Genomic DNA, 13,455 nt, shown 5'->3' on the forward strand with positions numbered 1-13,455 from the left:
GGGGCCCCGGCGCCCTCTCCCTGTTCCGTCCCCTCGAGGATCTCGGCGACCCGTCCCTGTCCCGTCCCAGCTCGGGACTTACCGGGTCAAGCCTGTGCGTCATCCTGCGGGCAAGGAGGGCGTCCACAGGCACGGTGACGTCCACGGCGAATCCGGACTAGGGCTCATGTTCTCCACGGACCCTGAAGGCTCGGCGTCTGCGTTCGACGTCCAGTCCCACTCTGCTCTGTCTCTGTTGCCTTCTCTCTTCAGTCAGGTTTGCTCTGCGATAAACACAGCTATTCAGCGCCTTATATACTACGCGATGACGTCAGGGAGCGGAGTTTACCAACGTCGGGAAGGGGGGCCGCGCGGGGGAAAGCGAAGTACGCAACGACGTCACTCCCTCTGCTGCGGTTTCCGTAGATTGAGTCAGCTGGGATCCCCGAGGGCGGGGGAGAGATTCGGGCATGAGAGGGGCGGGGCGAGCAGGGAGCTCGGTGACGTCATGGTCCCGTGCTTGGGGCATCCCGCGCCCAGGAGGTGATTCAGGGGTCTGGAACCTCCGAGAGCAGTCTGGAGCAGCCCAGCCCTGCCCTTCCTCTGGACGGCGTCTCCGTCGCCCAGCCCAGTATCACCCTCGTAGGTGATGAGCTTGCCGTCCAAGACCGTGGCCTAGTCACTGAAAGAAACTGAAGGAATGGTACGGGCCGAGTGCAGAGCCCTGGGGCCCTCCTCTGGAGACTTCCACGCGGGTTTCCGTCTGAGCTGTGCCATGTGCCTCTTTCGTGACCCCTTTGAGCCTCAGTTTCCTCTCCCGTAAAGCGAAGGTGTGGGGTGAGGGCCTTCCTAGCTAAACCTCTAATCCCTCGGATCCCATTAATGGCACAGCACAGCGCACAACCTTCTGGCTGGACCTGTATAACCTCCTCACCCAGTCGGTCAGTCAGTCAACAATCTCAGAGCACAGTCCAGGACAGCCTTCTGGCCCAGCCTTCTCCTGCACCCCGCCCACAGCCCCCCAGACCTCCCGCCCGTCAGCCGGGCTGCATGCTTCCTTTCAGCCAACCCGGGCTCTGAGCCCCCAGTCCATTTACTCTCGGGGACCCAGGAGGCTTGTCCGCAGCCCCTTGAGTCACACCCCGACAGCTGTGGGGGCCGCGGAGCCTTGGGGTCAAGTTAAGGGGAGGGGCCGGGCCAGAGGGAGGGAAGAGCGTGGGTGGAGGAGTTGAGGAACAAGGGATAGACACAGACCAACTGGAGAGAAAGGGAGAGGTCCGGCCAGAGAGAGAGGGAGAGACGGAGAGGGAGACAGGAAGGTATGCGGAGGCCGACAATGAAATCCAGGGTTACAGAGAGCCTGCTGGAGAGCCAGACTGAAATGGGGGGACTGAGAGAGAGGGAGGCATAAACAGAGAGAGGAGGAATAGAAGGGGAGAGCTGGGGGGGGGGGGGGGGGGGGGGGGAGAGGGGGAGGGGGAGAGAGAGGAGGAGGAGAGAGAGAGAGAGAAGGGGAGAACCAGAAGGAGAGAGAAAAGAGGTGGGGAGGGAGGGAAAGGCAGAGAGAGAGAGAGAAAGAGGAAGCCACAGACAAGGAGGAGAGAGAGGAGAGAGGGAGGAGACAGGCAGATGGGGAATAGAGAAGCAAGGGGAGAAAGAGACAGCAAGTGACAGAGAGAAAGAAAACAAGGAGGAGCCCGAGAGAGTCCAAGACAGATGCCCAGAGAGCCAGGGAAACAGAGGCAAACAGGGAGCAGATAGAGGGAAAGAAAGTCAGGGACAGTGAAAGATAAACAAAAGGAAAGAGAGACTGAGAGAGGGGTGAGCCAGGGAATAGAGAGTGAGAGCATTTCGAAACTGAAGAAGGGAGACACAGGTAGGCCTCAGGGCTGGGCTCGTGGTGATCCCATTGCCTTCATCTGGAGACCCTGGTAAGTTTTTCTAGACCTGGGCGTGGGAGGGGGGACACCGACGTGCCTGGGTCCCTTCCTTCAGTAGGGCTGAGGGGTGTGGAGGGATGGGGTTACAAGAGCAGCCAGGCTAAGGGGTGGAAAGGCATTGTGGATCTCTAAGCACGAAGGGAGGGGCAGATTCCTGGCCTGAGGGGGGTGGTCTGGACATAAAGAAGCCTCTTTTCTCTAGCCCCCCCCCCCCCCCCCCAGCAGCTGCTGTAGCCACCCACCCCCTGGCACTGCCCCTCGGTATGTGGCAGGGAGCCAAGGCCTCCCCCAGCCCTGGGCTCTTACCCCATTCTCTAGCCCTCACACAAGGAGGCTTTTCTCCTTAGCCTCCCCCTTGCTGAGGTCACTGACCCTGCCTGGGCTCCTTCTGCTGAACGTCCCTCAGTCTTCTTCTCCTTCTTCAAGCGGCCCCCACCATGGAGGAGGGCAGGCCCCGGAGCAGCCTCAGCTTGGCCAGCAGTGTCTCCACTGTGTCCTCCCTCACCCTCAGCAGCAAGGTGATGCAGGGGGCTGGCTGTGGATAGGGAGGGAGCTGGTGGGCTTCCCTCTCCCTGTTTCAAGGCCCAGGCTCCCAAGCCCTGGGGAGGGGACAGGAACAGGGTGTAGGGAGCACCCAACCCCTGCTGCCTTCCAACACCCCAGAGGCTGTCCGCTGGCCCAACTCCTTCCCAACCCGGGTACTGAGGGGATCCACCCCTGGCAAGAGACCCCGGTTCCTCATTTGTATACTCTTTCCCTGTCCTTTGAGTTGCTCTGGCACAACGGGGCCTTGAGATCCTAATGGGGAGTCAGACTGAGAGAGGAGAATGTAAGCTTCATGAGGGCAAGCACTGCCTCAGGTGTGTCTCTATCCCCAGCACAGTGCCTGACACAAAGTAAGCACCTTTAATAAAGCCTCCATGGGTCAGACTGAATGAATGGAATGAGATCTGAGATTTCTGCCCCCCACCCTGACTCCACTTGGCCTGGACCCTGAGCTTGCCCTGCTGGTGGAACTGAGCCATGCCATTCAATGGGCCTCCAAGCCCAGAGGCCCCAGTGAGGGGAGGGAGAAGAGGATGCGAAGGGCCTTGCTCCCTACAATGGAGCCTTTCAAGGTCTGAGGTTTCGCTGTGCCCCCAGACAGCCCCTTCTCCGCCTCTCTCTCCTCCAGCCCCCCCGGGCAGTCAGTGGAGTCCGTGCCTTTGGGAAAAGGGGAAGCTCCCTCCGCAGGGACCCCAACCTGCCTGTGCACATCCGAGGCTGGCTGCATAAGCAGGTACGGTAGGGCCGGGGCAGTGCCTCGCCCTCTTGTCTGTCTCCTCCCTCTGTCTCCTCCCTAGGCCCTGCAGCTGGGCCCCATCCCCCTATATCCGAGTGCAGGGGGACTCCGGCTTTCACTTGTTCCCTGACTGGCACGCCTTGCAGCTGAGGTGACCCCAGTCTTTGCTGTCTCGCCAGCTCTGTGACTCTCCGTGACTATTTCCCTTCATTTCTGCCTCCCATCTCTACCTAGTACATGCTCAGGTCTTGCCAATATCTGTCAAAACAGCCCTGGTCTCAGGTTCTAAAAATGACTGGTTAGTCCTGTCCTCTGTCTTCCCATCTCCCTCCCTGTTTCCTTATCCCCAGGTCTCTGTCTGCCTGTCTCCCTGTACCCTTCACCCCATCCTCCTGGGGTTTCACCTGTCTCAGGGCACTCAGGTGCCTCTGGTCTCTCTCTCAGGACAGCTCCGGCCTCCGGCTCTGGAAGCGACGCTGGTTTGTCCTGTCTGGCCACTGCCTCTTCTATTACAAGGGTCAGTGTCCAAGGGATGAGGTGGGATGGGCATTGAGGGACCTTCCCCAGTGACCCTTGGCCCTTGACCCCCTTGCAGACAGCCGAGAGGAGAGGGTCCTGGGCAGTGTCCCTCTCCCCAGCTACAGTGTTCGTCCAGATGGGGCTGGGGCCTCCCGGGGGCGCCGCTACACTTTCACTGTGAGTTAGACACAATCCTGGTGTGTCCTTCCTCTCCTCCCCCCCTTTCTGGAACCCTGGCATCCGCTGCTCCAGCTGCCAGCACTTCCCCGCCCCTCCCCCCTTACCTTCTATTGGCTGTAATCCATAGGCTCTGCACTTATCTGTGAATATGTCATCCCCCTCCCTCACCCCAGAATGTAAACTGCTTAAGAGCAGAGACTATCCCAGTCGCACAATCCTGGGGCCAGCATCCAGTGCGAGGCCTGGCAAAGAGCACCAGATAAATGCTTATTCATTGACACCCCCCACCAAGAACTCTGGCATCCCCCAGCCAGCCCTTCCCCTTCAGGCCCAGAAATTCTTTCCCTGAGCATTATGCCTCCTCAGGGACCCAGGCTCTGGGCCCCCTCCTCCTCCTCACTTCCCTCTCCAGGTCGAGCACCCGGGGATGAGGACGTATGTCTTGGCCGCTGACACCGTGGAGGACCTTCGAGGGTGGCTGCGGGCTCTGGGTCGTGCTACCCGAGCTGAAGGGGATGACTAGTAAGTGGGGGCAGGATTATCGCCACCCAAACCCCAGCCCTGACTGGGCCGCAGCTTCCTCATCATAAAACGGGGAGCAATCCAAGACTTCTGTTGTGTTCAGTCCTGTCTGACTCTTCACGGCCCCATTCGGGGTTTTCTTGGCAGAGATGCTGGAGTGGTTTGCCATTTTCTTCTCCAGCTCATTTTACAGATGAGGAAACTGAGGCCAACAGGGTGAAGGGACTTACCCAGGGTCACACAGCTAGTAAGTGTCTGAAGCCAGATTTGAAGTCAGGGCTTCCTGACTCTAAGCCAGGTGCTCTGGGCACTATGGCACCACCTAGCAGCCCCAGAATTCAAGAATCATAAATCTAACAAGGCCATCTCCTCCCACCCTCTCATTTTACAGATGAAGAGACTGAGGCCCCTGGAGGTTCATGGAAGGATTTGACTTAGGTCACGTAGGTAGTAAGCATCCAAGGTGGAATTTGAACCCAGGTCCTCACTAGACCCTGTCTTCTTATCATTGCCCCAGGCTCCCTCTAAGCCTGTGTAGTGGTGAATATGCTGGGTTTAGAGTCAGGGGAGACCTGAGTTCAAATCTCGCATCTGAGACTTAATAGCCATATGACCCGAGGCAGGTCACTTAACCTCCTGAGCCTCAGTCTGAATGAGCCACTGGAGAAGCCTGCCTTAGGTGCTGATAATGTGCCAGGTGCCCTGCTAAGGCTGGTGATACAAGCACAAGAAAGCAAGCTGATCACTGCCCTTGAGGAGAATGCCCTCTACTGGGGGAAGAGGACATTTAAAACTACAAGCAGAAAGGAGGGAGGTGTGTGTGCATTCATGTATGGGTGCATGTGTCCGTGTGAGGGTGTGGATGAGTGCGATTGTGTGTGTCCATGTGTTGTGCACTCGAGGGCATGTATATGCATGGGGGAGTCTGTGTTGTGTGTGTGCATGCATGCGTGTACTGTGTGAATGTATTTGTATGTGAGTGCATACACATGTTCATGTGTGTGGATTGCACGTGGGTGAGCGTGTGCATGTGGGTATGTGTGACGATGTTTCAGCACATTACATGTGTAAATATGCATGAGTGTGTGCCTTGTGTGTCTATTTGTGTGAGTGTATATATATTTTGTGAATGTGCATGTTTGTGTATGTGTATATACGAGTATGAGTGTGTACGAGTGTGTGCATGTGTGTATGAGTGTGTGTGCACATGAGTACATGTGAACATGGGTGTCTAATGTGTACATGTGTATACAAATGTGTGCATGCAAATGGCCTTGTGATTCTCTCCCTGCCAAGGCAGAGCTCAAAGAGCAGTAATGATAATAACCAGCCAGCATTTGTAGAAAGAGCACTTTGAGGTTTTCAAAGCAAACCCTCAAAACACAAGTGCCATTATTATCCCTGTTTGACAGATGAGGAAACTGAGGCAGGTAGAGGTAAAGTGACTGGTCCAGGGTCAGAGGCAGGTTGAGCTCGGGTCCTCCAGACTCACGTCCAGTGCCCTATCCGCTGCACCACCTAGTGGTCAGTTTGACTGGACCGAAGAGGACCAGGTAACATGAGCTTTCAGCCTGTAAGGGTCCTCTCTCCTCTGGCCTCCAGGGCCAGGCTGAGGAGATAGCAATTTGTCCTAGAAGCAATGGGGAGCCACTGAGGATTCTTGAGAGTGGGGGGAAGGTGTTACCTAACAAGATGGCCACGATAGGGGTATAGAAGTCCTGGATTCCAGGGAATGCTCCTGAGTGAGCCCTAGCCCAGAATCCTTTCTGTCTGCCTTCTCTCCCCCTGCAGTGGCTCTCAGACTCCACCTGCTGGACCTCCAGCTGGAGAGGGCCCCGGGGGTCCCGGGGGACCCCCTGAGGTGGGGAGCAGTGAAGAGGGCCGCAGTGCCGAATCCCTGGAGGTGGCCAGGATCTCTGGCAGACACAGGGAGCTCACCCCTAGCCCTCCACCTGGGCTTGTGGAGCCACCCCAGAGGAGCAGGCAAAGGGCAAGGAGTCCTGAGTGAGTGTGTGTGTCTGTATGGAGGTGGGGGGGGGTGTGGGGGGAGGATGGAAGGTCGGGGAAGGGGCACCCAGTCTCAGGAAGCCTCCTTCTCCCCTAGGCTATTTTCTCCTCTCTTCCGGCCCCCATCACCCCTGGGCCTTCCCCGGCCACGCTCAGCCCCTGCCCACCGTCCCTCAGCTCTGGTGGGGGGAGATACCCGGCCCCATACTCCGCTGAGCCGGATTGATGTCCGACCCTTACCTGAGTGGGCCCCAGCCTCAAGAACTCTGTCCCGGCCCTCCACTCCCCGACGCGCACAACCATCAGAGACAGGAGCACTGAGACCCCCCAGGAGCCCCCAGCACTGGGCCACTGAACTCAGGGCCAAGGTGAGTGACCCTAGTGGACAGGAAAACTACATCACCCATGAGGCCTTAGGGCTGCCTAGGTTACAAAACCAACACCTGTGCATCCGAAAGCAGAATGGGAATTGTAGTCCACGGTCAAGCCTATGTGGTCACCTGTGGAAGGGGAGAGTCTGTGAGGCAGTCCAGTCGGCTGGCTGATGACCATTCTTGCTAAGACATTATGGAGATTTTTAGGTCGTTATCGGCTGGGCTTGGGAAGGCCACCGATGCTTATGGAGTTCCATCACCACCCATGGCTCCCAGAGGCTTTTGGGGATTGTTGCCAGTTTGCCCCTTAGTGGAAGACACTGAGGCCGGTGGTGGGGCCCCCTGGGGAGAGGAAAGAGCCCTTCCCTTGTGGTGGAGCCAGGAAATCCTACCTCTGAGGCTCCGAGGTATTCCCCTTACATCCCCCACCTCTCGAGGTTCCTTCACACTTACAGTGACCCTGAGCAGTGTACTACATACATCTCCCAGAATCTCGATTTTCCTACCTTTGAAAGGAGGAAGGAAGATACCTGTGGGACCCCCCCACTCCCTAAATTGCGCCTGGAAAAGTTCTTAGTAACCCTGCCTGCACCGTAGCAATGAATGACTGGAAGACGCCTCTTACTTTGGACTAGGCACTATGGCTCACGGGGACAAGGGAGAGGAGCCCCTGCCCTCGCTGAACTTACATTCTAAATCGAGGTGGTGAACCTTGCTCTGAGCACACCCCTCTGCCCCCCAATCCTTTCCTAATGTCTCCGCAGGCAGTGTCTGGATATCTACCCTTGTCCCCCAGGCCCCCGGGAAGTCGGGGCTCCGTGGCCTCTTTGGTAGGTGTCTCCCCGCCCGCCCCTTACGATGGAGCAGCGTTCTGTCACCCTTAGAAGCTCGGGCTGCGGGGTCCCAAAGGCGGATGCTCATCTGGTTTCCTTTGCAGCAGCCTCCGCCCCTGCCGTCGGGCCCTGGACTGGATTCTCCGCTTCACCGCAGCGCTGACACAGATGTGAGTCTGGGGCCTTGTGAAGCGGAGGTGGCGGTGACACGGGTGGGACAGAGCTCCTTTACCGCCTCTGGCGGCATTCTGGGGAGAGGGAGCAACTTCTGACTTAGGCCCGGTCTCTGGGCCCCGCAGGCGCTCCTGACTAAGCTTTGCGGGCAGGACCGGCTCTTGAGGAGGCTGGCAGAGGAAGTGGCAAAGAACCAGGAGGAGAAGGTGTGTCGGGGCAGGGGAGGGGAGGGCGTGGCAAGAGCTGAGGCTCGTGGAGGACGTGGAGCTAAGCCAAAGAGAGGCGGCATGGTGAGGCAGGGGAGGGGAGGAGATGGAAAGCACTGAGGACCGGGAGCATTCGAGGGCGATACAGTGAGAGCTAGGGGCCAGCTAGGGCCTACATCAAATGTAGCCAAAGGGAGAAGGTGAAGTCTGAGGGGCAGGGGCACAAGGTCACGAGGAGGATGGCTTCCTGCACCCACTCTAACCATCCTCCCCTCCTCGATGACAGGAGAGGCTGGAAGCAGCCCTGGAGCTGACCCGCCGGGCTGTGGGGGAACCTGGGCCCGGAGGCAGGGCCTGGTCTCGCCTGCGGCTTCTGCAGGACCGCCTGGTGGGCGTCAGAGCAGCCCTCTGCCACTTGGCCCAGGTGAGGGACCCGAGTGAGCACTACCGACACACAGCCTACCCTGAGGCCACTAGCCATTCTCATGGGAAATGTTGTCCTTTCTGACCCTGGCTGGCTCTGCCTTCTTAGGGGTTTCTGGCAGTCATAGCCTTCAGCATCCTGGAGACAAACCAGGGAAATGGGGGGGAGTGGAGTTTACCGGAGCTGGGATGGAGCCTCACCCTGCACCTCCCTTTTTTCCTGTCCTTGGAGGAAAGGGAGCGGGTTTGGAATACCTATAGCGGCCTGGAGCAGGAGCTGGGAACTCTGCGGGAGACCCTGGAGGATCTGCTTCACCTTGGGCCTCCTCAGGTACTGGGGTCTTGAGCCAAGCCTCCCCCCATTCCCTCTCCCTCAGCTGCTCCAAGCCCCGCCTCTCCTGCCTAAGCTTCTCCTCTTCTCCCCTGCCCACTTCCCAACCCTTAACCCTTCCAGGCCAGGGTCTCTGCTCAGCAGCAGCTATGGATGGTAGAGGACACATTGGCCGGACTGGGAGATCCGAATTGGGGGCGTCCCCACGGGGATGGAGATGGAGATGGGCCTGGTGCCCTGCCAGGTGAGATACGCCCTTTAGGGTCCCCAGCTTTTTTCATGCCCACTACAACCCTCCTCTGCACTCCACCCAGGTCCTGGATCACCCAGCTCTCCCCGGGCCCAAAGCCCAGACGGCCAATGCTCTCCATCCCCTGCCCCATCTCCATCCCCACCACCACCAGCTGGGCCTAAGGTAGGAGCCCAAGGAAGACCCCAGGTTACTGTAGAGACATCAGGATCTGGAGTGTGGGGAGGGGGGAGTACAGTCCTGGCTCTGCCACTGATAGTGGCCAGGGTGACCTTTTGGTTCCTGGATATCTCTGGGCCTTAGTCTGTAATATGAGGGAATTGGACCTAAACTGCACATCTCTTTTGTCCCATGACCTGAATCTCCAGGGTCCCTGGGAGCTTAGGGTTCCTGTCCCTTCCTGCTCTCATCTGCAGGCTTCAGCCTCCCGGGTCCGGATGAGTGCTCAGGAGCAGCTTGAGAGGATGCGGAGGCACCAGGAGGCCGGGAGGCTAAGGCTCCGGCCACTGTCTCCTGGGGGAGTTGGTCCCTCAGCAGTTCGAAGGCAGCTAGAGCCTGGGTCAGAGAGAGATGCGGTGAGCCAGTCTTATGTTTGGCTTGGAACAGGCTGGGCTACCGGCAGGGGTAGGGCCGGGGGAGCCAAATTTCATCTCAGAGGAAGCAAGGCTGGGAGTTAGACACTTGAGTCCCCATGGCCCCTCGCCCTGCCCTGGAATGAGCCAGCAATTTACATTCCAGCTTCTCTTCTCTTAGCCTCTTCTGGACTCCATGGGTCTTACAGGGGCTCCTCAGCAGTGGACCCGGAGTTCTGGGTCCTGGAGCAGGTAAGAAATTTGGGCTAAGTGGAAGATGACAGTGGCCCCTGGCACCCAGGTCATGCAGCTCAAGACTCTTTCCCCAGTCACTGTGTGATGTTCCCCTTCCCTGGGCCTCAATTTCCCCATCAGTAAAGTGAAGGCAGAGTTGGACTCAATGACTTTTAATAGCCTATCCCCTCTAGGAAAGCCCTAGCCCCAACTCTCCCACAATCTTTTCTGCTGGGGAAAGGCAACATAGCTGATTTCAGCCTGGGCTGGTGTGATACAATATATCATGTATTGAGCTCTGTGAGCCGGGGCTGGAGATAGAAAGAATGAAAAAGCCCCAGCTCTCAAGAAGCTGGTTGTCTTGCCAGGAGGTATGGTAGGAAAACAGGGCTCAATTTGGAGTCTGGCTTCAACTTCTAACTTTGTCAGTTAGCTATTATCTGTGTGACCCTGGGTAGATCACATGCCCTCCCTTCCCCTCGCCTGATTCCCCGGATTCATCTGATCAGTAACTGATATTGTGGAGGTGTAAATAAATGTAGGCTCCCCTTCTGAGCCTGGGGGAGGGGGAGCGTCTGAATTAGTCACCTCGATTCCCCGGGCCGCTTCAAATCGTCACGTAGCTTGGAGAATCAAATATCCAGGCCAGATTTCCCACGACTCGCCGATTCCCTTCCCTCCCTACGTTTGCAGCTCTCGGAGTCCCCGGTCCTACATTCCAGCCCCTGAAGGACAGCGGGAAAGGGTCCTCAGCTTGTCCCAGGCTCTGGCGACCGAGGCTTCGCACTGGCATAAGTTTATCACAGGTCAGGGACTTGGGGGACAGGGGATACCGGGCCCCTCGTGGGGACTGCGGTCAAGAGACCTTGAGATGGCTGTGAACCCGAGCGCTTGCCTCCGGACTCCTGGGTCCCGAAGGGAGAGGGAGCTGGGTAGCCGGGACTCCTGGGCTCGGGAGGGAGAGGCGGAATGGGTAGCCAGGACTCCAGGGCCCGGAGGGAGCGCGGGGCCGGGAAGCCGGGCCGCCCGAATCTCCGGCCCGCGCGTTTGACCCATCTGCTGATTCCGTCCAGGTCGAAGAAGCCCCGAAGCCGCTCCGGACTCCGCTTCCAGGTTGACCCCGCCCCCTCGCTCGCCTCCCGTAGGGTCCCCGCCCCCCGTGGGGCGGGGCCGGGGGAGCCCCACCTCCTGGGCCCCTACGTGGGGAGGGGCGGCTCCGCCAGACGAAGGGAAGTGGCCTCTGCGGGTCACGCTGCTGCAGTCCAGTTTCTGACACGCCAGTGGAGCTGCAGCCAATTGGATGCAAAGGCGGGGTCAGGCGCTGACTGGCTGAGGTGCGTTCCTCCAGCCCTCCATTCTGTACCAGTCTTGATTAAACTCGGTTGTGACTCAGGCCCCGGCTCCGCCCTCCTTTCCTTCTGGGGGCCCCGACGTCTCCCTCCCTGAGTGGGCTGAAGCAGAGGGAGGGCACGCCCAGCTCCTCCAGGGTCTCTGTCTGACCCTCTTCCCTCCAGCCCTTTTGGACGCCAGAACTACATCTCCCAGTAGGCTAAGGGGCGCTTTCCGCCGTCGGCCTTGCTCTTCTGCCCGCGGGACCTCGTGGGAGTTGTAGTTTTTTTTTGACAATTCCCTAACCCGAGGATGGGGGGCGGTGCTAGGGAAGGGTCTTCTAGGAGCCTGGGCGGGGTTTGTGGAAGGAGACGCCTAGATCTCCCAGGTGGTGACCCGGCCAAAGGTCTTATCCATCTTCGTTGGAGGGGTTAGAAGAGGGGTCCAAGGATTGTGGGCGGAGGGAAGAGGAGCGAGGAGAGGAAGAGGATGGTCGCTGGAGGTCTTTGGACCTAAAAGGGGCGGGAGCTGCTGTGACAGCGCTTTTCTAGTCTGGACTCAAGGTCTAATCCCGGTGGCTGCGGGGGTGGAGGGACAAACACGAAAGGAAAGACAATCGTCCCACTTGAGGGCGCCGGTCCACGGGGCTGCAAATGGCTGCGGGTCCTAGCAGCGAGGGTCGGGTGGTCTTGGTGACCGGCGGTGCTCGGGGTATAGGCGCTGGCATCGTGCGCGCCTTCGGTGAGCCTGAACTTGGGGAGGGCTGTGGAGGGGATGGCCCTGGACTCCCACGATCCGGGATGATGGGCCCTCACACTCCCGTCGTGCGAAGGACCCTTTAGCCAGACGTGTAGCCTGAGGTCGAGAAAGAGGCAGTATCTGGTTGAGTGAATAGTGTTCCAAGCTGGGGTAGGGCTGGAAGAGGGGATTAACCCCTCGGATGGGTCCCCAGGGGGTGTGGGACAGGGCCCTCGAGACTCGGCTAAAGTGGGTCAAGGGAAAGGAGACGCTTGGACTTGTGTTGTGAGAGGCCGCGGAGATGGGGCTATCGGAAAGAGTCGCCTAGGTCCTGGGGATCTTGTGCCCAAGGCCGAACCTGCCTTTGGCCCTAGCTATCACGGGATGGAAACCACGAGTTAAGGGAGGGAAGTTCTGGGGCCACCAGCCGGGCCCGAGAAGGGGAACCTAAGGGTCTGAAACCCTGCCCCACCAACTGTCTCCAAATCCACCTACCTCCTTTGCCTTCTAGTGGAGAATGGTGCTAAAGTGATTATCTGTGACAAGGATGGTAAGTGAGAGACCCGGGTGATCCCTTCAGCCCCTGCCCCACCAAGGCAGTGACCAAGGTGTCCTGTCCACCGCCCCCTTCCTCTCAGGGACCCAGGATCCCCCTCCCCCAGCCCCTCAGTGATCAGGACCTCCCTCTCCCCTAGCCCTTCAATAATCCTATGTCCTATCTGCCAGCCTCCTCCCTCTGAGGGACCCAGCATCTCCCCTCCTCTAGTTCAGTCCCCTGGACCCCCTGCTACCATTCAGATCAGAACCCCAGCCCTGCTTTCTCCCCAGAGTCAGGTGGCCAGGCTCTTGAAAAGGAATTGTGTTTGGTCCAGCCACCAGCAGGAGCTGTCTTCATCCGATGTGATGTGACCAGAGAAAGAGAAGTGGAGGTGAGCTTCCCCTCCCCCTGTTGAGGTTTAGAGGTGCTGGGACCCCAAAATAGGGACACAGGGGAATGAATTTGACCCAACCCTTCTTTCTGCCAAAGACTAGGTTTATTAAAGATTCACCATGTTGGCCAGAGTCTTAAGGAATCTGAGCATTTGTAACCCTGGTATTGTCTAGATTTTAAGAATCTGAGTGCCTTAATGGAGACAAGATGGATCTTATGTACAGAAAGACTGTGGGAGGGATCTAGGAGCGGCCAAGTAGTCTGGGGTGACTAGAGAAGAGGGTCTAGGGAGGATCTGGATGGGAGTGACTGGTAGGTAGAGTGGGGTCTGGATAGGATTAAGGGTGGGGAAGTGGCCAGGGTGCTATCCCAGGGTAACAGACAATGGAGGGCTGGACTAGGTTAAGGGTAACAGAATTGGGAGATTGGGTGTAGGCCTTATTGAAAGCCAGTTAAGATTATAGCCTCAGGCAAATGCTAGAAAGGTCCTTGATCAAGTGGGAAGAGAATTGAGGGGTAGGGTTTCCAGGGCCAGTACCCTCTCACCCTCTCTCTCTCTCTCTACCCTCTCTCTCTCTCTCTCTCACACACACACACACACACACACACACACACACACACACACACACAC

At 58.2% G+C, this 13,455-nt stretch overlaps 3 protein-coding genes across 13 annotated transcripts in view; 2 read left to right on the plus strand and 1 right to left on the minus strand.

The window, feature by feature from the left end:
• Window positions 1–2,310, minus strand: part of PPP1R15A (protein phosphatase 1 regulatory subunit 15A) — a 6,376-nt gene extending 4,066 nt beyond the window's left edge. For 3 of the 6 annotated variants that reach the window (XM_027860506.1, XM_027860507.1, XM_027860505.1), the window contains exons 1-2: window positions 2,292–2,307; window positions 83–263 (exon numbers count right to left, since the gene is read on the minus strand). In XM_027860506.1, coding sequence (XP_027716307.1) covers window positions 83–103 — 21 coding nt within the window. In that variant the 5' untranslated portion in view covers window positions 104–263; window positions 2,292–2,307. Of the gene's footprint in view, window positions 1–82; window positions 264–2,291 lie in introns of all 6 variants that reach the window. The other 3 variants (XM_027860510.1, XM_027860509.1, XM_027860508.1) reach the window with 3 other exon arrangements.
• PLEKHA4 (pleckstrin homology domain containing A4) lies at window positions 175–11,219 on the plus strand. Of its 6 annotated transcripts, none has more exons than XM_027860499.1 (19): window positions 175–682; window positions 2,346–2,437; window positions 3,094–3,198; window positions 3,646–3,718; window positions 3,797–3,897; window positions 4,313–4,422; window positions 6,214–6,426; window positions 6,527–6,797; window positions 7,568–7,633; window positions 7,741–7,806; window positions 7,936–8,016; window positions 8,303–8,440; window positions 8,672–8,770; window positions 8,894–9,014; window positions 9,085–9,185; window positions 9,389–9,595; window positions 9,774–9,844; window positions 10,520–10,632; window positions 10,900–11,219. In XM_027860499.1, the coding sequence occupies exons 2-19, from the start codon at window positions 2,357–2,359 to the stop codon at window positions 11,097–11,099; spliced, it is 2,217 nt and encodes a 738-aa protein (XP_027716300.1). In that variant the 5' UTR covers window positions 175–682; window positions 2,346–2,356; the 3' UTR covers window positions 11,100–11,219. The 6 variants fall into 6 exon arrangements, with proteins under 6 accessions (XP_027716300.1, XP_027716299.1, XP_027716302.1 ...); XM_027860498.1 differs by lacking the exon at window positions 175–682 and adding an exon at window positions 1,825–1,910; XM_027860501.1 differs by lacking the exon at window positions 175–682 and adding an exon at window positions 1,825–1,910 and having other exon boundaries at window positions 9,437–9,595.
• A 406-nt stretch (window positions 11,220–11,625) lies between these two features.
• HSD17B14 (hydroxysteroid 17-beta dehydrogenase 14) overlaps window positions 11,626–13,455 on the plus strand; it is an 11,096-nt gene continuing 9,266 nt past the window's right edge. The window contains exons 1-3 of the mRNA XM_027860516.1: window positions 11,626–11,896; window positions 12,405–12,443; window positions 12,722–12,822. Of these exons, the coding sequence (XP_027716317.1) occupies window positions 11,809–11,896; window positions 12,405–12,443; window positions 12,722–12,822 (228 nt within the window). The 5' untranslated portion in view covers window positions 11,626–11,808. The remainder of the gene's footprint in view (window positions 11,897–12,404; window positions 12,444–12,721; window positions 12,823–13,455) is intronic.

Source organism: Vombatus ursinus, unplaced genomic scaffold (genome assembly GCF_900497805.2).
Source record: "Vombatus ursinus unplaced genomic scaffold, bare-nosed wombat genome assembly UNPS02014198.1, whole genome shotgun sequence".
Classification (NCBI taxonomy): Eukaryota; Metazoa; Chordata; class Mammalia; order Diprotodontia; family Vombatidae; genus Vombatus; species Vombatus ursinus.

Bases quoted from the DNA above. Each gene is read 5' to 3' on its own strand.
- PLEKHA4 (XM_027860499.1), top strand. From the start codon at position 2,357: ATGGAGGAGGGCAGGCCCCGGAGCAGCCTCAGCTTGGCCAGCAGTGTC. The intron at 3,898-4,312 runs GTGAGTTAGACA...TTCCCTCTCCAG, and splicing joins GGCGCCGCTACACTTTCACT to GTCGAGCACCCGGGGATGAG. The intron at 9,015-9,084 runs GTGAGATACGCC...CACTCCACCCAG, and splicing joins TGGGCCTGGTGCCCTGCCAG to GTCCTGGATCACCCAGCTCT.